Source organism: Ambystoma mexicanum, chromosome 6p (assembly GCF_040938575.1).
Source record: "Ambystoma mexicanum isolate Mex_15411 chromosome 6p, UKY_AmexF1_1, whole genome shotgun sequence".
Classification (NCBI taxonomy): Eukaryota; Metazoa; Chordata; class Amphibia; order Caudata; family Ambystomatidae; genus Ambystoma; species Ambystoma mexicanum.
Window position 1 is genome coordinate 61,768,397 of NC_090935.1, and position 27,275 is coordinate 61,795,671.

At 49.6% G+C, this 27,275-nt stretch overlaps 1 protein-coding gene across 2 annotated transcripts in view; it reads left to right on the top strand.

Annotated features, from left to right (window-relative positions):
• The window catches only part of LOC138511212 (long-chain-fatty-acid--CoA ligase ACSBG2-like), a 791,265-nt gene that overhangs the window by 200,853 nt on the left and 563,137 nt on the right, over nucleotides 1-27,275 (top strand). For both annotated transcript variants that reach the window (XM_069626739.1, XM_069626740.1), the window contains exon 4: nucleotides 2,819-2,939. In XM_069626739.1, the coding sequence (XP_069482840.1) occupies nucleotides 2,819-2,939 (121 nt within the window). The remainder of the gene's footprint in view (nucleotides 1-2,818; nucleotides 2,940-27,275) is intronic.

Here is a 27,275-nt window from a genome sequence, read left to right on the forward strand (position 1 = left end):
GAACAGGCATTCGGCCTACTGAAGACTCATTTCCGCTGCCTCAGCAGGTCTGGCGGGGCACTCCTGTACCGCCATGAGAAGGTTGCAAAGATGGTCATGGCATGTGTCATGCTCCACAACATGTGCGTACGTAGAAATGTGCCCATGCCCCCTGACGCAGAACTGCAAGCACCTGAAGATGGTCATGATGAGGGTGGGGATGTGGCAGCACCTCAAGGAGTCTGCGAGGCACAGGAGGCCCGTGACATTCGTCAGCATCTCATTGATGTATGCTTCTAGCACTCACGCCTGGTGGCTGATACATGGACACGGTACTCGTGGCACTGTGTGTGTCTGGTACATGCACAATATGGACTGTACGCCTATGATGGCCTAGTACACAAAGATCATTGTCCACACATCTCATTGGTTGATCGTGCATTGTTTATGGCATATGTGATATCATGTTGAACACCCTATCGACCCGCCACCCAAGTGAGCCCAACACACCCCCTCCACCCTCCTACCTCCCCCCCGAACACCAGTGTCCAAAGATGCTCATTGTCAGTGGGCAGTCGCTATTGCAAGCCCCCTCTGCGGGTATCAGGGGCACCCCTGCCTGTGGAGCGCAGGTTCCTCCCAGATCTACGTTGGGGGCTGCCCTGGACGGAACTTGCAACGGATGATGTCTCTGCCTGCTCACGTCCATGCATGTCCCTAAGGGTTTGTGAGAGCTCAGTGAGCACACGGCGCACTGCGGCAAGTTCGGCACATACGTCTTTGGATGTCGCATGCAGTTCCCCCCTCAGGCTCTCGGTGCTTCTCTCCATTTGGACTCTCAGGCACTCGGTGCTACTCTCCATTTGTGCCCTTAGTGTCTCTGTACTTCTTTCCATTTCTGCCCTAAGTGTCTCAGTTGATGTTTCTATGTCTGCCTTAGTGCCCCCACATTCATCGGCATGGTCCTTGAGGAGCGTGGCCAGTTGCTGCTGTTGCACGATTAACTGGTCGAGGGACTGTTGCCTCTGCTGGGCCATGGCCATTTGCGGTGGTGTCACAGAGGGGCTGGTGACCTCATGTTGCCTTGCCACAGGGCTTGTGGGGGATGGCCAGTCGTCGTCTTGTGGGTGCCCCTGCGTGGTATCCTCATGTTGTACGGGATGGGACAGACAGGGGGATTGGGACAGGTCATGGATGGATCTGACTTCGACATCCCCGTCTTCTGTGTCGGAGCATGCTGCCATCAATGGGGTGTCACCTATGGTGCTGCTGCCACCAGAGGCAGTGCCTTCTGTGGCATCCATTGGGGGGACCTGTGGTGCTGCTGTTGTGGGCATGCTGGCTGCTGGGGTGCCTGTTGATGTTCCCTCCTCTGTGCTGCCACCTGATTTGTGCTGCTGCCGTGTCTTGATGCGTGCAGCTGAGGTGGAGGGTCTTTGGCCGTTGGTCTTGGCCCTCTTTGCAGGTGTGCTGGTAGGGGTGTCCTGATGCTCGTCGTTTGGATCGGACCCTGTGGTGGAGTAAAGGAGGGCGAGGGTTATTAATGGGTCTGTGGGAATTGGAATGGCATTGTATCACATGCATTGGGGTGGTACCTGAGGGTGATTTGGGTCGGGGCCTTGGAGGTGCTTTCATTTGTGTGTGGAGTGAGGGTGCAGTTGTTTGGCAGCCTGCAGTTAGGGTGTGCCTGCTGCACGTGTAGTGGGTGTTTTTGGGGTTTTTAATTATTTATGTATTTATTGTGAGTTTTAAAGTGCGCTATCAGGCCAATGTGTGTGGACGTTCTCCTGGACATGTGTTTCTGTTGCACTATGTGGACACATGGTACTTCACATGATTGGACATTGTGGATTTAGCTTTGTTTAATTTGGGCCACCTACCTGATTCTTCGGATGTCTGCACTCCTTTCTCCATCCCTCCGACTCCCTCTATGCTCTCCATTCCTATGGTGGAGGCACAGATTTCTTCCCAGGGGGTCAACTTGATGGGTGATTCCGATCCTCCCCCGGTGGCTGTGGCAATGTTGCGGTTGGCAGAAAGTATGCTACGGACGCGTATCCGCAGGTCGTCCCATCGCTTTCTGCATTGCTGTGGGTTGCGGGGTGCGGTCCCCACCGCACTTACCCGCTGTGCCACCAGAGCCCATATGGCCTTCTTGTTCGCAAGTGCCGTCCTGGTCATTTGCGTGGAGAAGACGACGGCAGCATTCTCCTGGAGGGTCTCTGTTAGCACGGTGAGTTCCTCACGGGAGAAGTGGACCTGCCGCTTGCGGTCGCACGCTTTCTTCGCTACTTTTCCCATTTTTCTTGGTTTCGCTAGGGTGGATGACGGGTTGGGGTGTGTCTCAGGGTAGTGTTTTTAGTGGTTGTGTGGATTTTGTGGTTTTATAGGTGTACGGCGGGATGTTTCCCGTTCCGGGCCCATGTTTTTACTTCCGTTTCCGTATATTTACGGTCACCGTACTTTCCGGTTGGCGCTCACTGCGGTGTCCGCTAAGATGGGTGGCGGTATTGCACCTAGGGCGCCGTACGGCGGCGGTGTGGGCCGTTTTGGGGTCATTTCCGCCATCGCGGACTTTGCACTTCCGCCATGCCGTGGTGCTCGTGCCCGATGGGTCGGAATGGGCCGCACTTTGCTCCATCGTGCAATGGCGGAAACGCTATTTACGCTGTGGCGGTCCGGTCAGTCACTTTCCGCCAGGGTCGTAATGAGGGCCAATATGTGATTGTTGATTTTGGCATGTGATGATTGAGAAGATCCCTTCCTACAACAGTCTGATGACATTCTCACTGTACTATTGACAACGAGACCATTACCTGTTTCTCTCGGTTTCTTGCAGGGGTCTAGCTGTTGGAATCTATGCCACAAGTTCTCCCGAGGCATGCCAGTATGTGGCAGCAAACTGTGAAGCCAACGTCCTCGTGGTGGAGAATCACCAGCAGCTGGTCAAGATCCTGGAGGTGAGTACAACTGTTTGTTGCCCCCTCACTCCCTGTGTCCCTGACACACTTCTGTATTACACAGACCCAGGGAGTCCAGATCCGCCCCTTGGAATTGAATATAGTCTGTATAACAACCCGACGTTAACTGATTTTGAAATGCCCTTTCTGGTGTTTGTTTTAGGCATACAAACTTGTAAGTTCTTTAAAATCAAGACCTTGTCATTGTTGGGCAATAAGGCATACATTACTTACCGTAATCGTATTTTTGATGTGTGTATCTGCTTAGATTCAGATGCTCTGTATAGGCCGACGTCTAGTGGTAGGTGCGAAGTATTGCACATGTTGTTTTTGAAGTTCAAAAAAGGACGTTGATTTGGCGTGTTTGCAATATTATCCCTAGTGTGACGTCTACTGTACCCATGATCCCTCACGCGTCGAGGTCCCTCAGATTATTTCTTTGCAACTTTATCTACAACTGTTCAAATCTATCCAGCGAAGCAACTGGCCTACTAGCCGTGAACCCTGCCCTGGCAGTCATTGAATTCTGGCCTCTGATACCCCAAGCCTGTAAATGTACCTCAGTCTAAACATGCAGTGAGTCTTAACCCTCAGATCGAGAAATGGGGAAATCCTGCACTACGAATATGATACAGTCTCCTACAAAATAAATTTGGAAATTAGGGGTATATATGAGGCTTATTGGTTTGGATTGAATCACCATTTACCGCTGGTAGACTCACTCAAAATCTACCATGCCATTATGTTTATAAATGTATAAGTTAATTTGACTCCATAGTGACCCTCTGTCTTCCAAAAGGAACAGATACACTCTATGTGTTAGTAAAAGCATTTCCTGGGGAAGTTCGCCTACAATCTGACACATGTCGGTAGCACGGGCCAGGCAGTAAGCTGATGCACTGCACACATGCCTCTGTGGGAGGATGTCTATGAACGGTTTCACAATTTAAGCAAATTCCTTGAAGAGTGGGTAGAGAACCTTGCATCAGTCCATTGACAGCCTAGCAGTGAAGGCACCCTGGGCAACAAGCATGGCCATTGGAATGTTCCAGGCATTTTGCATACTTTGGGTTCTGCTGTATATTAAAATATGCACATGAATTAGCGGAACTTTTTGGAAAACATCTCCCTTCTGACCAAGGATCCCCAAGATATCCTTAGGGCTGTGAGTGTCACCATTGGGCTATAGACAGTAACGCAGAACAAAGGAAAACCTTTCTCCACTTCAGGTAGGTTTGCCAAACCAGGACAGATGGATGCCTGAAAAAATGGTGATTGGCACTGCGTGCCGTAGCGTTTAAAAGGGAGATACAGGAACTAAGTATAAAGGTAGTAGAAAGACTGGGCATACAACAAGATGCTGAAATATTCATGACATGGTGGCACAGCAGAGCATGGCGGGTTGCTTCCCTGAAGTGAGAAAGATTGTCATGTTAAAAAAAAAGAAAAGAAAAAAAAGGTCTTCCATGCCTCTAAGATGGCATGGCAGACTATGTCCCGGGCATAGAGCCTCATTACAAGTACGGTGGTGCGTGTAAAAAACTGCTCTAATACAGCAGTAATTCTGTTATCACTGCATTACGGGCACATTACCGCACCACCGTACTACGAGTTTGGTTGTAAGGTGGAATATTTATCTCTAGCAAAAAGCTGGAGGTTAATCCTCTACCTTACTGACAAAAATTAGCAAAAATCGGTGGAATTACAGAAATCTGCATGGAGACCAATGGACTCTGAAAATGGTGATTAACACCACCCTTCCACTACTTATAATCCTGCTGGTAATCCACTAGACCCAGTTGTGGTAATGATAATCAGGTTTGCTAGTAATTCAGCAAATCTACCATAGAATTACCAGCAAACCTGTAATGAGGCCCATAGCCTTCACCCAACAGAGCAGCCACAAGAGAGACTTACCTAGGCCGTGTGGAAGAGCGGCGCTCGGGCGTATCCAAAAAAGAGACAAAAAATGATGAAAATCATAGCAGGCATGGGGAGTGGAAAAGAGGGGAACGGGGGTCACTGCTGCTGTGACATGAAGACTACAGAAATGTGTCCGACTGAAAAGCTGGCCTAGATCCCTTGTGAACTTGTTTTACACTCTATTTGGTTCTATCCCTCCCAAGCCCCAATACAAGGTTTGGGCCCTGACTTCTGGGGCAGTGTTACCCTAGGTGAGCCCTCAATACTAAGGAGAGCTGCCCAACCTCTGCAGAGGCCATGCATAGCCCCTGAGCCCTGCAGGAGTCAAGCAGGCGAGCCTCGGGGTAGTTGGGGTTGTGCCCCCTGGGAACCAGCATCTGGAGAAAGCCCCACAGTGTTCTCCATTTTCAGAAACTGGACAAGGCTAAGCTATTGCTCTGCAAGGATGTGAGTGTACCGGGTGCTGATGGGAGCCAGGCTGAATATTCGCAGCTCTAAGCATAGAGGCATAGTGGGGTTCTTCAGACACATGGAACACTGACACGTGTCCAACCGTGTAGGCATGAAATATAATCTTAGCTTTGGGAGAGGTGGACTGGTAGCTGGATTGCAGTTCACAAGCACTAGTGATTATCATATTATTGTCATGAAACCACACTATCGCCCCCTTCGGACGTCCTAGTCCATACAACAATGTGCCAGAATGCTTCCCACACCCTCCCAACATGGCGGAGGCCGCTCTCTGATCAGCGGTATAGTTTCTAGCTCGGCTAGATAAGCGCCCGCCCCTGCGGTTCGGCGCATGTCAATCCGCTCACAGTTTCTAGTACGATTGTTGTTCCTAGCGTTCGCTTCTAGGAATTTTTCCTTGTTTCCATTGTGCCTTCCTGGAATTCCCGACCGGGTCTCACTGCCTTCCCCGGTACTCCTTCCAGGACTGCTCTTCCGCGGTTGCCCTCAAACCGCCTTACCTCTTCACCCAGGATCTACTTCTTGAACACTGAACTCTAGGCCATCAGCTACCGACAGAGTGGCGTCAGAAGCCTGTCCTTACCTCCACGAGACCCGCACCTCCAAGGAATGCAGACAGCCAGAAACAACAAAAAAGAAGCACTCAAAGCCTCAACAGGTGAGCCCTCAAAAAAGTCGTGGCAATTATGGGGCATAATGATATGATATTTTATTTGTATCACGCTTGTACACAAGTGTTTCGAACAGCTGCAGCGAGACGTCACACAAGGGCACGTTTCGTGGAATTCAAAGCGCGCATCTAAAACGTGGGAAGAAAAATCCACCTTTAGGATTCATTTATTTTTTGTATCCTGCTGGGTCTTGGAGCAGCTGTTGTATCTTTTTTAAAAAAAAACATTTTATTGGTGTTTTATGCACAAGTACAGTGTTACAGACTTATGGCCCGAAGAAATGAAGGACACACACCAAGTATGGATAAAGACGTCTTCTTTATTTCCTTTTCAAATGCAAACTGAAACTAACTTCCCTTGCCACCACCCTCCTCCCACGTCATGGCCCACTGGCTCCCATCACGTGGACCTGTCTCTGTCTTAAAGAGACATGCCCTCTAAAATACAGTAAACAAAAAAGATAAATCACGGTTTGCTTTGCAATCTTTGCGCTCTCATTCAAGCATTTTAACCAAACAACAACTAGAAACTGTCTTCACTTAGCGGGTACATTAGATGACCTAATTTTCCTTCATACAGTGTGGATTTCAGGGATGTGTGGTGCTGCCCCTTTAAGGGCTTCGGCACGCGGCGGAGTGACATTGCACTCCGCCGCATGCCTTTAAATAAAGGGGACGTGCCTGAGTCACGCAGTGCGACCGGGGAGCCCGAGCCTACAACACGTCTCTGTGTGAGTCTGTGCCACTGGGGGTTTGGGGGCTCACGGAAGATCGCTGGGGGTTTGGGACACCCCCACAACAGTGGCGACGAGGCCGGTTACGAACCCGGACCCGGCGGTGAAATATTCTGCAATTTTTTTCAAATGAACGAGGGACAGAATCCACTCGTTCCACGCGTGGGGGAGGGTGCAGCCCACGCGGCAGCAGCAGACATTTTGTCCTTCATGATACAGATGTTTCGCGGCGCTGCAGAGGGACACGTGAATGCCATCTATGCATCATTTTTTTTAAATTTGAATAGCTGACAGCTATTCCGACATGGACATGCCTGGAATTTTGATTTATTTGCAATTTTCGAGGTGAATCTTTTCGAGAGAAGGTGAGGTGCTGGGGGGATACTGGCTATTCTATGCATCTACCCTAGGCCTCCCTGGCTCAATTTTTGGACACTTCTTACTGAACTGTAGGGGCCTGGTGGCTTGTCAGTGGCCAACTGCCCTGTCTGGACTTTTGGTGGGTGCTTTGTGCCCTGGAGCTGTACTGGTGGGGATTTCTGCTGATCACGAAGGCCTGCAAGGGTTTTGTCCTGTGTGTGTCCTAGTGTGGAAGTTCGGAAGATCAAGGTGGTCTTGAGAGACCAATCTGGCTGGGTGAGTTGCAGCCCCTGTACAATCTATGAGGGGTGCACGTGTGCTTGACCCATGAGTAATCCAGTGAACCAGGACGGAGGGCAGCTAGCAGCACAACAGCAAGGAGCGGCCCCACCTCCACCTCTAGCAATGGCCCAGATGGGGGCCCCGGCGGCCCTTACACACATTCCCGAGTTTGATGTGTCTGGCCCCCCTTCCAGCATGGGGCCTACGTGGAGGCGATGGGTTGATCGCCTACACATGTATTTATGGGCAACAATGGAGACCAGTAATGACAGCAAACTGGCCATGTTACTGTATGCCGCTGGACCTGCGGTGCATGAGATTTTTGATTCCCTCCAGCCTGCAGATGGGATTTATGGCGCAGCAAAGACCGCCTTACACAATTACTTCCTTCCCCTGGCCAATGCGGACTACAAGCGTTTTGTCATGCTATCCACCCTCAAGAAGGAAGATGAGACACTGGACGCTTTCTATGGCCGCCTCAGGAGGCTGTCAGTGGCATGCGCATGGGACAACCCGGACGACATGGTCAGGAACCAGCTCATCCAAGGGATTTCCTCAGGAAAACTACGGAGACAAGTGCTGAGAGAACCGGGAATCACCCTACCTCGCATCCTAGAACTTCCACGACAGTGACGGAAAGCCGGGAGAGGCATGCCAGAAGTGTGGGTACGACCTGCCCCACCTTGCAGAATGCCCAGCAGCAGGAAGAACATGTGGGCGGTGCGGCCTGGCAGATCACTACGCCCCGGGTGTGCAGAGCCTCCCTGCTGGTGATGGTACCCAGGGGCCCAGTGCGGTTTGGGTTCTTCAGACAATCTCGTCCTCGACAATATCCCCCAGGTGGACAAATGGGAGGAAAGCACATAACTCGATGAGGAGGAAGTGGAAAAATGTTCTTCGTGTCAAGCATTGACTCACTCAAGTCCAAGGGCCGAAGACAGGCGAGGTGTGTCGGGGTAGTTAATGACTCTCCCATTCCGGTGCTGGTGGACACGGGGGCGTCGGTCTATGTGATGGCCCAAGAGCATTATGATGCCATGGACTGCCCCCCGAAACTCTCTACCCTGAAGCCTCAAATATTCAAGTTCGGGGGTTCACATCCTATCCCCCTGGACGGTGCATTCATGACTCAAGTGAGGCACGGAGGCTCAAAAATAAAAGCACGATTCTACGTGACGCCCGTCTGTACTAACACCTTACTAAGCTGCGCGGCGGCTGAAGCCCTCAGACTCGTACGTTTTGCATACTCTGTGTATGTGGAGGACATACAAACTCTACTGTAGAAGTATGCAATACTGTTCCAAGGGATTGGACGCATGACCGGCGACCCAGTGAGGCTGCACATCGATGAATCTGTGCAGCCCGTTGCCCTCAAGCCCCGCAGGGTGCTTTTCCACCTGAGAGAGTTGGTAAACAAGGAATTGGACAACCTGGTAAACCTCAACATCATCAAGAAGGTGGAAGTTCCGACACCCTGGGTGTCCCCGATTGTGGTTGCTGTCATGATGCCTGCCCCCGGAAGACCAGACCAAGCCCAGCAGCCTCGGAAGCAGGCATCATGCCACTTGGAGCATGCCCAAAAGCCCCAGTTAGGGGCTGTTTGGGTGCAGTCCTGGTGCCTATGCGCCAGGCTCATAAAGATAAAGTCAGTCCTGGCGCCATGGGCGCCAGGCTCATTATTGATAACTTACCTGAAGCAGACCATGCTGCATACTCACCTGAGGCAGACCATGCTGCATGAAGACTCAAGCCAAATGAGGCTTAGGAGGGACTATTTTACTGAAGGGACTATTTTGTTACTTGGGTGGGGCTGTGGAAGAATACTTACCTGGATCTTCTTCCAAGGCTATTTAAACCACGCCCGGACAGCCACACGTGCTTCGCGTTATTCTGCTTGCTGCAGCGTAACGCTCACCGTGTTTTCAGCAGCTCCAGTCTTCAGCCACGCCCGCTTCAGTCCTGGGACTCCTGAAACAAGAAGAAAAGAAGGATAAAGGTTAGAACAGGAGTTTTAACTTTAATCCTTACCTGAATCCTGATCCATTTCGCCACGGAACTGAAAGACAGAAGTCTTTGAAGCATCGCTTCGCATTCCTACGGCGCCTCGCTGAACTCACCTGCTTGGCGGTACTTCAGCATTCCATCACGCTCTCTCCATCTCGCGGCCGCCCTCCGACACCTAAGGAGACAAAGACAGCAAGGTGCGCAAGGGGACTCTCTAAGGCTATACAAGCTACCCCCAAGGACTTACCTGATTTACCACGGGAGGTACTCACCTCATCTCGGGTCGGCGCAGTCAACTCTGCTTCATCGCTGTACCACGGCACCTAAGGGGAAAACCACAATAGACTTACCTGAATCTTACCGAGTGCCATTTGGAAATCTTCGAGTGGATTAATCGGCAACCTGCAAGGAATCGGACAGAGTGAAGATCAGACATTTGAACTCTTATGAACAATTGGACTTTAGAGTCAATACTGGAACTCACCAATTCCTCTACGCCAGTGAAGTAACTGGTCATCAACGCGCCCCTGCGGTCAACGCAGGATGGAGAGCTCATCCTTCCAAACCATCAGGTGAGACTAAGGAGGGGACATCAAGAGTTGTGGGAAGACAACGGGAGTGGGGAAGGTGGGTTGACACTCAATTCCACGGGTGGTTAATTCCTCTTCTCCTTTGCAGAAGAATATTCTTGCGAGCCAGACAAACTAGGCTGAGCGGGCCAGTCCAGTCAGTCATCTCGGCGCTACACGTCACGCTGGTGGAAACAACAGCGGCCCAGTTCCGGTCGACGCCCCCGTGGGAACCAGGTGAGCGTAACAGAACGCGAAGCCTACCCACAAATACCCACCTGGGCGTCATGGAGACCTCGGAAACTGATCAGTTGGCCCAATTATTAGGGGAATTAAGGGCCGAAGTGCATTCGGCCCGCCAAGAAACCAATGCCCTCAGGAGGGAACTGATAGTGTCAAAAGAACCAACTGATGAGTTGGCCAGACAACTATTACAGAGCCAGGCTGGACAAACACCTCTACCAGGACTTGGGGCAAGTCCAGCTCCTGTACCATCGAGTAACCCGGTGCAGATAAATTTACCTGGAGCCGTTCCTTTGGCTCCGCCTGAACACTTTGCCGGAGACCCAAAAGGGTTTGCAACATTCATGAATCAATGCCGCTTGCACTGTTTATGTAGACCTCGAGCTTTCCCAAACGATCAGGCCAAGGTAGCCTTTGTACTGTCATATCTCAGCGGCAGTGCAGCGATTTGGTCCATTCCACTAGTTAACCAGGATGACCCGATTCTTCGAGATTTCCAGGGTTTTCGAACAAGCATGGAAAGACTATTCGCCCGACACTCCCGAGGACAGGCTTTGGACAACGAACTTTTATCCCTACGTCAAGGTAACCAGGATCTTTTATCTTACATTGCAACTTTCAATAGATTAGTAGTGGAAACCCAATGGCCTGAAGCCAAGCGAATCACATTATTCCATCGAGGACTTCGGGGAGAACTCAAAGATGTTTTGGCCCAAATCGTGAACCCGCCTCAAGACTGTGCTGAATATATAGATCTAGTGGTCCAGCTCGATCACAGACTTCAAACCAGGAAGGCTGACCGAACCAAGTTTGAGAACAGTGTGTTGGTTAAAACCCACGTAAGCTCCAAGGGAGTAGATGTCTCAGAACCTATGCAAATCGGGGGGGTTAAAGGACCCTTAACCCAAAAGGAGAGAGATAGAAGACGGCAACTGCAATTATGTTTATATTGCGGAACTACTGGTCATTTTCTTCGGAACTGCCCTGTAAAACCACCCAAGAAAGTTATAGGAGCAGCAGACGAAAACCATGTGAAATCTGACTCGGGAAACGACCGCGCCCGGCAAGGGTAGAGGTCCGCTTGCCGAGCTTAAAGAAGGACACTCTGACCTCGCATTTCACCATACCCATGGTCCTTGTAGATCCAGAGCAGCCATCACGCATGCACGCGGTAAAGGCGTACGTAGACAGTGGAGCCATAGGAAATTACTTGGACTGGGAATTGGCTACCAGGATGAATCTATCTCTCACCCGCAAGACCACGACCGATGTTGAGACCACTGTAGATGGAACAGAAATTGCCTCTGGACCCGTAACTCATTCCACTGCAGAGATGACATTGCTGAGTCAAGATGGGCATCGAGAGGCTATGATGTTTGACAATCAAGGCCCCACAGTTTCAGCTGATACTGGGGATACCTTGGTTGGAAAAACATAATCCCTGTATTGATTGGCGAGAGAAGAGACTAACCTTCCCAGAATGTGCTCGCACCTGCTACCCAAGGAAAACTCAAAACTCAGTCCAGGCCCCAGTAATTCCAGTAGCCATACAATTACCTGTTGAATACCAAGACTTTCAGGATGTCTTCCAAAAGGAACAGGCAAACACCTTACCACCTCACAGATCGTATGATTGTCAAATAGATCTTGTACCTGGAGCACAACCACCTTGCAGCAGAATCTATGCCCTTACGGAACCCGAAAATCTCCATTTGCGCCATTACCTAGACCAGTACCTTGCTAATGGCTTCATTCGCCCGTCCAAGTCCCCTGCATCTTCAGCTTTGTTCTTCGTACCGAAAAAGGAAGGCGACCTTAGAACATGTATAGACTACCGCGCACTGAATCAGATAACCATCAAGAATCGATACCCACTGCCTTTGATCCCAGAACTACTAGACCAGGTGAAGGACGCTTGTATATACACGAAACTAGACCTTCGGGGGGCATATCATCTGGTACGTGTCAAAGAGGGTGACGAATGGAAGACTGCTTTTCGCACCAAGTACGGACTATTTGAGTACCAGGTGATGCCCTTCGGACTATGCAATGCACCAGCAGCCTTCCAGTTCTTCATGAACGATGTCCTCCGAGAGCTTATCGACGTTTGTGTGGTTGTTTACATCGACAACATCTTAGTATACTCTTTATCAGAATCTGAGCATGTAAAACACGTCCGAGCAGTCCTAGAGAAGTTACGCCAGCATAAATTATATGGTAAACTGGAAAAGTGCATCTTCCACACTACGGAAGTGGAATTCCTTGGATTTATTCTGACCCCGAGAGGAATCCGGATGGATACACGAAAAGTGGATGCCATTCTTAATTGGCCTTCGCCAAGTTCAATCAAAGGAGTTCAAAGCATGCTTGGCTTGCCAATTTCTACTGCAGATTTATCCCGGACTTCTCGCACATCGTACATCCCATTACAACGCTATTGTGAAAAAACAAACGCTTTGTGTGGACAGAGGAAGCCGAGAACACCTTCCAAGAGTTAAAAGCTAAATTCACATCTGCTCCCATATTAAGACACCTGCGCCCCGAGCTTCCCTACATAGTGGAAACAGATGCATCCAGTTCAGCCATGGGAGCAGTCCTTTCCCAAAAGGATCCAGAACTTACCAGCTTCACCCAGTGGCGTTTTGGTCAAGAAAAGTTTCAGCCCCCGAATTAAACTATGCCATAACCGACAAGGAGCTGCTGGCCATCAAGTCCGCCTTCAAGGCTTGGCAGCACTATCTACTGGGTGCCAGACATACCATCACGGTCATCACCGATCACCGCAACTTACAATACCTAAAGACAGCCAAAGTCCAATCTACGCGCCAACTCCGTTGGGCATTGTTCTTCGCCGAGTTTGATTTTGTAATAACCTATCGACCAGGTTGTAAGAATGGTAAAGCAGACGCCTTGTCCCGTATTGGAATGGGAGAAGCTGAAATAACTTTAGAACCCGTACCCATAATTCCGGAACAGAGAATCCTTGGCCTGACATCCATACAGACACTGGAGGACATTCAAAACAAGATCCACCAACTCTTTGATTCCGTTGCCCTACAGGACTCGGCAAAGAAAGGTCCAGAGTACTCTGTCATCTATGATTTACCTTATTACCAAGGCCGGCTATTATTACCGCAAAAGGAACTACAGGAACTTGTCATTTCCCATTACCATGACACCTTAATAGAAGGCCATCCGGGTATTGAAAAAACCGAAGCTAAAATTAGGAAGCAATTTTGGTGGCCCACCTGGCGAAAGGATGTCAAGTCATTTGTCATGTCTTGTGGCATTTGCGCACAAAATAAAGGGCAAAAGAAAAAACCTGCTGGATTATTGCAACCATTAGACATACCACCTACCCCTTGGCATACCTTGTCATTAGATTTCATCACGGATTTACCCCCGTACCAAGGTTACAATACCATTCTAGTTATTGTAGATCTTTTTTCTAAAATGGCCCACTTCATTCCTTTAAAAGGGATACCGTCAGCTTCAATCCTGGCCAAGGAATTCCTTGAAAATGTTGTCCGCCTGCATGGCTTTCCTTCAGTGTTAATTTCAGATCGGGGCAGTCAATTCATTTCACATTTTTGGAGGAAATGCTGCCAACTGGCACAAATTGATGTTAGGCTTTCGACCAGTCACCACCCTCAGACCGACGGTCAAACGGAGAGGACCAACCAGACTCTTGAACAGTACCTCCGTTGTATGCTACATCAGTCTGAGGGGAATTGGAAAGACATTCTGTGGATCGCAGAGTATGCGTACAATAATTCCGCACTCTCAGGAACTGGACAAAGTCCTTTTTTTACCATTTATGGGCACCATCCTCGAACCTCGGATTTGGACTCACCCCAGCATTTAGAGATGCCCGCAGTGGACCATCTCCACGCTGTTATTACACAAGCCTTTAAAGAAGCAACCATCCATTTGCAAAAGGCTAAGGAAAAATACAAAAAGGATGCGGATCAGCACAGAAGTGAAGCTCCTCAATACCAAATAGGAGACCAAGTATGGTTAGCCACTAAGCACTTACCACTCAAGGGGACTCAGACCTTTAACCCCAGGTATTTGGGACCTTTTTCTGTCAAGGCAATTATTAACCCAGTGGCCGTCAAGTTGGACCTACCTGCTCATATGCGAATCCATCTGTCTTCCACGTGTCTCTTTTGAAGCCAGTGCAACCAGGAACTAGGCTAACCACTCCACCTGAACCTATCCTCATAGACGGGAAGCCCGAGTTCGAAGTTAAGAATATTTTGGACTCAAAAAGAGTGAGATCAAAACTCTTTTACCTAATTGACTGGAAAGGTTATGGTCCGCAGGAAAGGTCTTGGGAACCTAGCGACCACGTGCATGCACCTCGTTTAGTGAAGAGGTTCCATCGGGAATTTCCAGACAAACCACGGCCAAGGGAGAGAACGACTTTAGGAGGGGCCTTGAGGGGGAGTGCTGTCATGATGCCTGCCCCCGGAAGACCAGACCAGGCCCAGCAGCCCCGGAAGCAGGCATCATGCCACTTGGAGCATGCCCAAAAGCCCCAGTTAGGGGCTGTTTGGGTGCAGTCCTGGCGCCTATGGCGCCAGGCTCATAAAGATAAAGTCAGTCCTGGCGCCATAAGCGCCAGGCTCATTATTGATAACTTACCTGAAGCAGACCATGCTGCATACTCACCTGAGGCAGACCATGCTGCATGAAGACTCAAGCCAAATGAGGCTTAGGAGGGACTATTTTACTGAAGGGACTATTTTGTTACTTGGGTGGGGCTGTGGAAGAATACTTATCTGGATCTTCTTCCAAGGCTATTTAAACCACGCCCGGACAGCCACACGTGCTTCGCGTTATTCTGCTTGCTGCAGCGTAACGCTCACCGTGTTTTCAGCAGCTCCAGTCTTCAGCCACGCCCGCTTCAGTCCTGGGACTCCTGAAACAAGAAGAAAAGAAGGATAAAGGTTAGAACAGGAGTTTTAACTTTAATCCTTACCTGAATCCTGATCCATTTCGCCACGGAACTGAAAGACAGAAGTCTTTGAAGCATCGCTTCGCATTCCTACGGCGCCCCGCTGAACTCACCTGCTTGGCAGTACTACAGCATTCCATCACGCTCTCTCCATCTCGCGGCCCCCTCCGACACCTAAGGAGACAAAGACAGCAAGGTGAGCAAGGGGACTCTCTAAGGCTATACAAGCTACCCCCAAGGACTTACCTGATTTACCACGGGAGGTACTCACCTCATCTCGGGTCGGCGCAGTCAACTCTGCTTCATCGCTGTACCACGGCACCTAAGGGGAAAACCACAATAGACTTACCTGAATCTTACCGAGTGCCATTTGGAAATCTTCGAGTGGATTAATCGGCAACCTGCAAGGAATCGGACAGAGTGAAGATCAGACATTTGAACTCTTATGAACAATTGGACTTTAGAGTCAATACTGGAACTCACCAATTCCTCTATGCCAGTGAAGTAACTGGTCATCAATGCGCCCCTGCGGTCGACGCAGGATGGAGAGCTCATCCTTCCAAACCATCAGGTGAGACTAAGGAGGGGACATCAAGAGTTGTGGGAAGACAACAGGAGTGGGGAAGGTGGGTTGACACTCAATTCCACGGGTGGTTAATTCCTCTTCTCCTTTGCAGAAGAATATTCTTGCAAGCCAGACAAACTAGGCTGAGCGGGCCAGTCCAGTCAGTCATCTCGGCGCTACACGTCACGCTGGTGGAAACAACAGCGGCCCAGTTCCGGTCGACGCCCCCGTGGGAACCAGGTGAGCGTAACAGTTGCCAAGAAATCCAAGCAATCCGATTCAGTGAGAATTTGAAAACTACGGAGACAAGTGCTGAGAGAACCGGGAATCACCCTACCTCGCATCCTAGAACTTCCACGACAGTGACGGAAAGCCGGGAGAGGCATGCCAGAAGTGTGGGTACGACCTGCCCCACCTTGCAGAATGCCCAGCAGCAGGAAGAACATGTGGGCGGTGCGGCCTGGCAGATCACTACGCCCCGGGTGTGCAGAGCCTCCCTGCTGGTGATGGTACCCAGGGGCCCAGTGCGGTTTGGGTTCTTCAGACAGGTTAATTCCTCTTCTCCTTTGCAGAAGAATATTCTTGCAAGCCAGACAAACTAGGCTGAGCGGGCCAGTCCAGTCAGTCATCTCGGCGCTACACGTCACGCTGGTGGAAACAACAGCGGCCCAGTTCCGGTCTACGCCCCGTGGGAACCAGGTGAGCGTAACAGAACGCGAAGCCTACCCACAAATACCCACCTGGGCGTCATGGAGACCTCGGAAACTGATCAGTTGGCCCAATTATTAGGGGAATTAAGGGCCGAAGTGCATTCGGCCCGCCAAGAAACCAATGCCCTCAGGAGGGAACTGATAGTGTCAAAAGAACGAACTGATGAGTTGACCAGACAACTATTACAGAGCCAGGCTGGACAAACACCTCTACCAGGACTTGGGGCAAGTCCAGCTCCTGTACCATCGAGTAACCCGGTGCAGATAAATTTACCTGGAGCCGTTCCTTTGGCTCCGCCTGAACACTTTGCCGGAGACCCAAAAGGGTTTGCAACATTCATGAATCAATGCCGCTTGCACTGTTTATGTAGACCTCGAGCTTTCCCAAACGATCAGGCCAAGGTAGCCTTTGTACTGTCATATCTCAGCGGCAGTGCAGCGATTTGGTCCATTCCACTAGTTAACCAGGATGACCCGATTCTTCGAGATTTCCAGGGTTTTCGAACAAGCATGGAAAGACTATTCGCCCGACACTCCCGAGGACAGGCTTTGGACAACGAACTTTTATCCCTACGTCAAGGTAACCAGGATCTTTTATCTTACATTGCAACTTTCAATAGATTAGTAGTGGAAACCCAATGGCCTGAAGCCAAGCGAATCACATTATTCCATCGAGGACTTCGGGGAGAACTCAAAGATGTTTTGGCCCAAATCGTGAACCCGCCTCAAGACTGTGCTGAATATATAGATCTAGTGGTCCAGCTCGATCACAGACTTCAAACCAGGAAGGCTGACCGAACCAAGTTTGAGAACAGTGTGTTGGTTAAAACCCACGTAAGCTCCAAGGGAGTAGATGTCTCAGAACCTATGCAAATCGGGGGGGTTAAAGGACCCTTAACCCAAAAGGAGAGAGATAGAAGACGGCAACTGCAATTATGTTTATATTGCGGAACTACTGGTCATTTTCTTCGGAACTGCCCTGTAAAACCACCCAAGAAAGTTATAGGAGCAGCAGACGAAAACCATGTGAAATCTGACTCGGGAAACGACCACGCCCGGCAAGGGTAGAGGTCCGCTTGCCGAGCTTAAAGAAGGACACTCTGACCTCGCATTTCACCATACCCATGGTCCTTGTAGATCCAGAGCAGCCATCACGCATGCACGCGGTAAAGGCGTACGTAGACAGTGGAGCCATAGGAAATTACTTGGACTGGGAATTGGCTACCAGGATGAATCTATCTCTCACCCGCAAGACCACGACCGATGTTGAGACCACTGTAGATGGAACAGAAATTGCCTCTGGACCCGTAACTCATTCCACTGCAGAGATGACATTGCTGAGTCAAGATGGGCATCGAGAGGCTATGATGTTTGACAATCAAGGCCCCACAGTTTCAGCTGATACTGGGGATACCTTGGTTGGAAAAACATAATCCCTGTATTGATTGGCGAGAGAAGAGACTAACCTTCCCAGAATGTGCTCGCACCTGCTACCCAAGGAAAACTCAAAACTCAGTCCAGGCCCCAGTAATTCCAGTAGCCATACAATTACCTGTTGAATACCAAGACTTTCAGGATGTCTTCCAAAAGGAACAGGCAAACACCTTACCACCTCACAGATCGTATGATTGTCAAATAGATCTTGTACCTGGAGCACAACCACCTTGCAGCAGAATCTATGCCCTTACGGAACCCGAAAATCTCCATTTGCGCCATTACCTAGACCAGTACCTTGCTAATGGCTTCATTCGCCCGTCCAAGTCCCCTGCATCTTCAGCTTTGTTCTTCGTACCGAAAAAGGAAGGCGACCTTAGAACATGTATAGACTACCGCGCACTGAATCAGATAACCATCAAGAATCGATACCCACTGCCTTTGATCCCAGAACTACTAGACCAGGTGAAGGACGCTTGTATATACACGAAACTAGACCTTCGGGGGGCATATCATCTGGTACGTGTCAAAGAGGGTGACGAATGGAAGACTGCTTTTCGCACCAAGTACGGACTATTTGAGTACCAGGTGATGCCCTTCGGACTATGCAATGCACCAGCAGCCTTCCAGTTCTTCATGAACGATGTCCTCCGAGAGCTTATCGACGTTTGTGTGGTTGTTTACATCGACAACATCTTAGTATACTCTTTATCAGAATCTGAGCATGTAAAACACGTCCGAGCAGTCCTAGAGAAGTTACGCCAGCATAAATTATATGGTAAACTGGAAAAGTGCATCTTCCACACTACGGAAGTGGAATTCCTTGGATTTATTCTGACCCCGAGAGGAATCCGGATGGATACACGAAAAGTGGATGCCATTCTTAATTGGCCTTCGCCAAGTTCAATCAAAGGAGTTCAAAGCATGCTTGGCTTGCCAATTTCTACTGCAGATTTATCCCGGACTTCTCGCACATCGTACATCCCATTACAACGCTATTGTGAAAAAACAAACGCTTTGTGTGGACAGAGGAAGCCGAGAACGCCTTCCAAGAGTTAAAAGCTAAATTCACATCTGCTCCCATATTAAGACACCTGCGCCCCGAGCTTCCCTACATAGTGGAAACAGATGCATCCAGTTCAGCCATGGGAGCAGTCCTTTCCCAAAAGGATCCAGAACTTACCAGCTTCACCCAGTGGCGTTTTGGTCAAGAAAATTTTCAGCCCCCGAATTAAACTATGCCATAACCGACAAGGAGCTGCTGGCCATCAAGTCCGCCTTCAAGGCTTGGCAGCACTATCTACTGGGTGCCAGACATACCATCACGGTCATCACCGATCACCGCAACTTACAATACCTAAAGACAGCCAAAGTCTAATCTACGCGCCAACTCCGTTGGGCATTGTTCTTCGCCGAGTTTGATTTTGTAATAACCTATCGACCAGGTTGTAAGAATGGTAAAGCAGACGCCTTGTCCCGTATTGGAATGGGAGAAGCTGAAATAACTTTAGAACCCGTACCCATAATTCCGGAACAGAGAATCCTTGGCCTGACATCCATACAGACACTGGAGGACATTCAAAACAAGATCCACCAACTCTTTGATTCCGTTGCCCTACAGGACTCGGCAAAGAAAGGTCCAGAGTACTCTGTCATCTATGATTTACCTTATTACCAAGGCCGGCTATTTTTACCGCAAAAGGAACTACAGGAACTTGTCATTTCCCATTACCATGACACCTTAATAGAAGGCCATCCGGGTATTGAAAAAACCGAAGCTAAAATTAGGAAGCAATTTTGGTGGCCCACCTGGCGAAAGGATGTCAAGTCATTTGTCATGTCTTGTGGCATTTGCGCACAAAATAAAGGGCAAAAGAAAAAACCTGCTGGATTATTGCAACCATTAGACATACCACCTACCCCTTGGCATACCTTGTCATTAGATTTCATCACGGATTTACCCCCGTACCAAGGTTACAATACCATTCTAGTTATTGTAGATCTTTTTTCTAAAATGGCCCACTTCATTCCTTTAAAAGGGATACCGTCAGCTTCAATCCTGGCCAAGGAATTCCTTGAAAATGTTGTCCGCCTGCATGGCTTTCCTTCAGTGTTAATTTCAGATCGGGGCAGTCAATTCATTTCACATTTTTGGAGGAAATGCTGCCAACTGGCACAAATTGATGTTAGGCTTTCGACCAGTCACCACCCTCAGACCGACGGTCAAACGGAGAGGACCAACCAGACTCTTGAACAGTACCTCTGTTGTATGCTACATCAGTCTGAGGGGAATTGGAAAGACATTCTGTGGATCGCAGAGTATGCGTACAATAATTCCGCACTCTCAGGAACTGGACAAAGTCCTTTTTTTACCATTTATGGGCACCATCCTCGAACCTCGGATTTGGACTCACCCCAGCATTTAGAGATGCCCGCAGTGGACCATCTCCACGCTGTTATTACACAAGCCTTTAAAGAAGCAACCATCCATTTGCAAAAGGCTAAGGAAAAATACAAAAAGGATGCGGATCAGCACAGAAGTGAAGCTCCTCAATACCAAATAGGAGACCAAGTATGGTTAGCCACTAAGCACTTACCACTCAAGGGGACTCAGACCTTTAACCCCAGGTATTTGGGACCTTTTTCTGTCAAGGCAATTATTAACCCAGTGGCCGTCAAGTTGGACCTACCTGCTCATATGCGAATCCATCTGTCTTCCACGTGTCTCTTTTGAAGCCAGTGCAACCAGGAACTAGGCTAACCACTCCACCTGAACCTATCCTCATAGACGGGAAGCCCGAGTTCGAAGTTAAGAATATTTTGGACTCAAAAAGAGTGAGATCAAAACTCTTTTACCTAATTGACTGGAAAGGTTATGGTCCGCAGGAAAGGTCTTGGGAACCTAGCGACCACGTGCATGCACCTCGTTTAGTGAAGATGTTCCATCGGGAATTTCCAGACAAACCACGGCCAAGGGAGAGAACGACTTTAGGACGGGCCTTGAGGGGGAGTGCTGTCATGATGCCTGCCCCCGGAAGACCAGACCAGGCCCAGCAGCCCCGGAAGCAGGCATCATGCCACTTGGAGCATGCCCAAAAGCCCCAGTTAGGGGCTGTTTGGGTGCAGTCCTGGCGCCTATGGCGCCAGGCTCATAAAGATAAAGTCAGTCCTGGCGCCATAAGCGCCAGGCTCATTATTGATAACTTACCTGAAGCAGACCATGCTGCATACTCACCTGAGGCAGACCATGCTGCATGAAGACTCAAGCCAAATGAGGCTTAGGAGGGACTATTTTACTGAAGGGACTATTTTGTTACTTGGGTGGGGCTGTGGAAGAATACTTATCTGGATCTTCTTCCAAGGCTATTTAAACCACGCCCGGACAGCCACACGTGCTTCGCGTTATTCTGCTTGCTGCAGCGTAACGCTCACCGTGTTTTCAGCAGCTCCAGTCTTCAGCCACGCCCGCTTCAGTCCTGGGACTCCTGAAACAAGAAGAAAAGAAGGATAAAGGTTAGAACAGGAGTTTTAACTTTAATCCTTACCTGAATCCTGATCCATTTCGCCATGGAACTGAAAGACAGAAGTCTTTGAAGCATCGCTTCGCATTCCTACGGCGCCCCGCTGAACTCACCTGCTTGGCAGTACTACAGCATTCCATCACGCTCTCTCCATCTCGCGGCCCCCTCCGACACCTAAGGAGACAAAGACAGCAAGGTGAGCAAGGGGACTCTCTAAGGCTATACAAGCTACCCCCAAGGACTTACCTGATTTACCATGGGAGGTACTCACCTCATCTCGGGTCGGCTAAGGGGAAAACCACAATAGACTTACCTGAATCTTACCGAGTGCCATTTGGAAATCTTCGAGTGGATTAATCGGCAACCTGCAAGGAATCGGACAGAGTGAAGATCAGACATTTGAACTCTTATGAACAATTGGACTTTAGAGTCAATACTGGAACTCACCAATTCCTCTATGCCAGTGAAGTAACTGGTCATCAATGCGCCCCTGCGGTCGACGCAGGATGGAGAGCTCATCCTTCCAAACCATCAGGTGAGACTAAGGAGGGGACATCAAGAGTTGTGGGAAGACAACAGGAGTGGGGAAGGTGGGTTGACACTCAATTCCACGGGTGGTTAATTCCTCTTCTCCTTTGCAGAAGAATATTCTTGCAAGCCAGACAAACTAGGCTGAGCGGGCCAGTCCAGTCAGTCATCTCGGCACTACACGTCACGCTGGTGGAAACAACAGCGGCCCAGTTCCGGTCTACGCCCCGTGGGAACCAGGTGAGCGTAACAGTTGCCAAGAAATCCAAGCAATCCGATTCAGTGAGAATTTGTGTGGACATGAGGATCCCCAACAAGGCGATCCAGAGGGAGTGACATCTCACACCAACAATAGATGACATTATTGCAGAGCTGCAAGGGGCTCGCTTCTTCTCGAAGCTTGATCTCAGGTCTGGATATCACCAAGTCCTCTTGCATCCAGCCTCGAGATATATCACAATGTTCACGACTCACTGGGGCCTGCACCGGTACAAGCGACTCAGCTTCGGAGTGTCCTCCGCGGCTGAGGTTTTTCAGAACATCATCAGGGGTGCACTGGCAGACCTGGAGGGCGTGCTGAACATCAGCAACGACATTCTTGTGTTTGCCAGGTCGGAGGTGGATCACCTGCACAAATTGGCCAAGACATTTGAAAGGCTACAGTGTTTGGGTCTGACACTCCATCGCGAGAAATGTGAATTTCTGAGGACAAACATCGAGTTCTTCGGCTTCATGTTCAAAGAGGGTGGAGTGTCTCCAGACCCCAGAAAGGTAAAAGACATTAAGGATGCTCGACCGCGTGACAATTTGTCTGAAGTGAGAAGCTTCCTAGGCATGGTTACATACTGTGGCCGCTTCATCAAAAACTTGGCTGACAGGTCAGAGCCTTTACAGGCCCTTACCAAGAAGGAGACTGCGTGGCAGTGAGAAGGAAGCAGCATTCGAGGACATTAAGAGCACCCTCACCGAGGAAGACACAATGGCTTTCATTGACCCTGCTCTCCAGTCCGAAATAATCGTGGACGCTAGCCTCTTTGGCCTTGGAGCCGTACTGACACAAGTTGGGCCTGAATCTAGCGTCCGCCCAGTGGCCTACGCCAGCAAGGCTCTGTCAGAGACGGAACAGCGCTACTCCCAGATAGAGCGGGAGGCGTTGGCTGTTCTTTGGGGGTGCAGGCACTTCCGGCTGTACATTCTCGGGAGACCGTTGACAGTGATGGCCGACCATGAGCCCCTGCTGCCTATTTTGGCCGGATCCTCTTAAACACCACCAGCGAGGATCGAGAGGTGGATGCTTGCACTTCTCGAGTATGGGGTCTTGTTGGTATATCGGCCGGGCTCCAACAACGCAGCCGACTATCTCTCTCGCCATCCGGGTGGTCACCACGACAGCGAGGTGGATGCCTGTGCAGAAGAGGCCGATGATCACGTTCAACTGGTGGTCGAGGCGACTACCCCAAATGCCCTGTCACTAGGGGAACTGGAGGCGGCATCCGTGCAGGACGAGTGCTCTGCATCCGAAGAGCGGCATTGCAACAAGGGTCCTGGAGGAGTGTGCTCACGGAAGATCGCTGGCTGTATGGGACACCCCCACAACAGGATGCATCTTGTTGCAAATAAATCTCACCCTGTGGGTGACAAAGTAGTCTGTATGTCCGTGTAGTAAATTGATTAGCATAACTGAAAATATTCACCAACCCACTTACGGTGTGCAGGCATTCATGGGGTCTTGTCGTCCGAGGGGTGGAACATGTCCCATACCAGTGTTTTCCAAGATTCGAAAATGGCACTAGGGGTAAGCGCTGAACTGGCAGCTGCACCACTCCAAGCAGCTGTTGCATCTATTGTCTGATGTCCCATGCTCGAGTGGATAGCTCAGGGCAACATGCTCACCTTGGAAGCAAGACGTCACGAAGCAACACAGGTTCGATCCCCGGGTCTGCGCTTAGAAACCTCTGGGTATTAAGCATGTTATTAATAACCTATCATATCATATCTCATTTTCTACACTCTACTTTGCTTTTGGAAATTATCATTAGCTGTTCAGTGGCATAGCAGATGTATGGCAGGGGCATGGCAGAAGTATAGCAGAGGCATGGCAGAACAGACGTATGGCAGAGGCATGGCAAGGCATGTCAGAAGCATGGCAGAAGTATGGCAGAGGCATGTGTTCTGTCCTTACCTATGTCGCACAGGCTCTCTTCCTTTAGAAGTTTGATCTTACTAAATTAAAACTCTTTATCTAATTTCAGAGGGTTGCCATGTGATGAGTAGTTCCACCATGGCCCAGTGCTGGGGTATATTATGGGCCAGGTCCCCTAGATTGGGCATTACCTTGGTGTAGTGCCTTTTCATGTGGTTTTCCCTCTTTCCCGAGTCAGGGCCATGTCAGTTGTATTTGTATATAAACATAACGTTTTGCATGTTTGCATTGGCGGGCTACTTCGCGCTGGGTTGTTTTCAGTGTGGTGGACTGCATTAGGTAAATATGGCATGCTCCTGCTGCAGGGGGAGCCTGCGTGCCTGTGAGGTGTTTTCACCTCAGCACGGATGAGAGCTCCCTTGCGGGTGATGCCACTGGAAGGTCCCTGTGGGGGGATATAAAGCGCCATAGGAATCCTGTGAGAGAGAGAGCGGCAAGAGAGAAAGAGTGAGAAGAGAGAGTGGAGAGTAGAAGGAACACAGAAGGTGGTAGGGCCGTCACTGTGAAGGATGTCCTCTGAGAGCTTTCTGTTCTCTGACCCGGTTTCACGCTCTTCCCCTTTCCAGGGTTGAGAAGGCGAGCCGGGCCTATGGGGGAAGGAGAAAGGTGGCTAGGGGCGTGTTTCACGTTGCGACGCAGCTCCGTGAGGGACCGCATGTAGCCACTTTCTCCCCGGGTCAACCGTCATGAGTTAGGAGTGGTATAGTGTGGGGAAGGAGAAGAAGAGAAATCCAAACCGAGACACATTATCCGCTGTGGCGGAATTTGAGAACTTTTGTTAGTTTTCACATACAGGTTTGTGATGTGAGGGATCAAATCTGGTCAGAGGGCACACGGAGCGGCCCCAACTCATGGTAGGCCTTTCAGGTTCAGTGCCCACAGTATCTCACCTCAGGCCGAGCGTCTAGCACCCCTTCTGGGTACCAGAGAGAGGCCCCTGGGTTATTTGAGAGGGTTGTCACGGACCTCCTTTTTAAGTTCTGCATGTTTTTTTAGAGGCCCAGCATGGCCCTGGGTTTTGGAGGGAGTCGAGGAGTTGGACAAATTGCCAATTGAGGGTGCAGGGAGCAGGGTTGGTGTTTATTTTTTGCCCTGGAAGGGAGTGAGGACAAACACCCACCCCCCTCTGGTGGGATCAGTAAGAGGTTGGGTCCCCAGCCATTGAGGGACGTACTCTGGTTGGCCCGAGGCAGTCCAGTCACAGGATTACTGAAAAACCTGGTTGGGCATTTGTCCTAGTATTTGGTTCTTCTGGTTGGAGTCTGCAGCTACCACTAGTTGAGAGGTCCTGGTGCTGCCTCCGATTGTTACCAAGGGAAAGGGGTCCAGTACTCCTAAAGAGGAAGTGTTATCGTACAAAATAGATGGTGACAGCAAAGGCTGTCTAGGAGGTCCGCTATTTGTTTTATCTATTATCTGTATGTCAAGGAATTCATGCTACATAGCTACTTATTTTATGTATGAAATATACCCAACTAACCAGCCCTATGCCCAGGTTCCTAAATGATGCTATTTAATTATTATTATCAGATCGTACAAAATAGATGGTGACAGTAAAGACTGTCTAGGAGGTCCGCCATTTGTTTTATGTATTATCTGTACGTCAAGGAATTCATGCTATCTAGCTACTTATTTATTTATGTACGACATATACTCATCCAAACACCCCTCCCACCAGGTTGCTAAATTGATGCTATTTCATTATATACTATCAAAGACAATGGAATTAAGTCATTTAAGTATTATTTATTGTATGTGTTAATTGAGGGCTCCCCACTCTAGGGCTACCTATGTGTAATGTTACTCATGTAAGAAAGAATCTGTTATACTCATTCAGTTATATAGAAATAAATTGCTGCTGAAGCAGTGCACATGAAATCAGGGTTCGCCAACATAGCCAGACCACTCACTGAAATTGACCAAGGTCTATCCAGCCCCACAGAAGACTGCGATTAGCAGTGGAACTCATCCCAAGGCCTTGTAACATCCCAAAGAGAATTTTGGTCTGCAATGGAGTGATGCGTGTGAGCAAGCCTTTGCCCAGCTAAAGAAAAGTCTCTCAGAAGCGTCTGTCCTGGCGTATGTCGATCCACAACTGCCTTATATCCTACATGTAGAGTCCAGCTACAACGGGCTGGGTGCAGTACTATATCAAGAACTGCAGAGTACAATCCGACTTCTGGCCTTCACCAGCCATCGATTGAGACCATCCGAAAGGCACCATCTCACACACAAGTTGGAATTCTTGGCTCTGAAGTGGGCAGTGACTGAAAAACTGCATGACTATCTCTACGGAGCCACTTTCACAGTGAGAACGGACAACAATCCGCTGACCAACATCCTTATGTTTGCCAAGTTGGATGCTATGGGACATCGCTGGTTAGCAGCTTTGTCCATTTACAACTTTCAGTTGGAGTATCGGCCTGGGATCAATCATATCAACGCTGACGCCCTGTCCAGTAGACCCCCCCGCCGAAGACATATCAGAGTCTATCCCCAACCGGATGGTTTCTGTGGCAACGGTGAAAGCTATTCGTAGGAATGCAACCTTCCAGCAAGCTGTGCCAGCGCGACTTATCGACTGTCTTGGAGGAACAGCTAAGGGGGTCCTGGTGAGCTATTGTGATGCAACCAGTCTAATGGCTCCAGAACTGCCCCACATGATGCAAGCTGAACTGAGAGAAGCTCAGTTGAAAGACTTGGAGATACGCACAGTGCTACATGCCAAAGAAAATGATGCAGAGGGGCCGCCGGACAGCAGAAATCTGGTGAATCACCAGATCTACCAAAAAGAATGGAAATCTCTAGTACTAAAAGGTGGGGAGCTGTACAATGAGAGTCAAATTCAAGGGCGACGGATACACTGACTGGTGCTCCCGGGCTCATTACCTCCACTGGCACTGCGTGCCCTTCATGTCTAACATGGGCATCTGGGAAGTTAACGAACACTGGAATTAGTTCAAAGCCACTTTTGCTAGCCTCAATTGGGCCCGGAACTAGAAGAGTTTTACCAAACCTGTGCCAGATGCATTGACCGGAAAGCCCTCGTCCATCCAGCAGGAGCACTCCAACATCTCTAGAGCTCTGGACACATGGAGGTAGTCTGTGTCGACTTGAATTAGACAACAGTGGAACTCAGAACATTTTGGTGGTGACAGA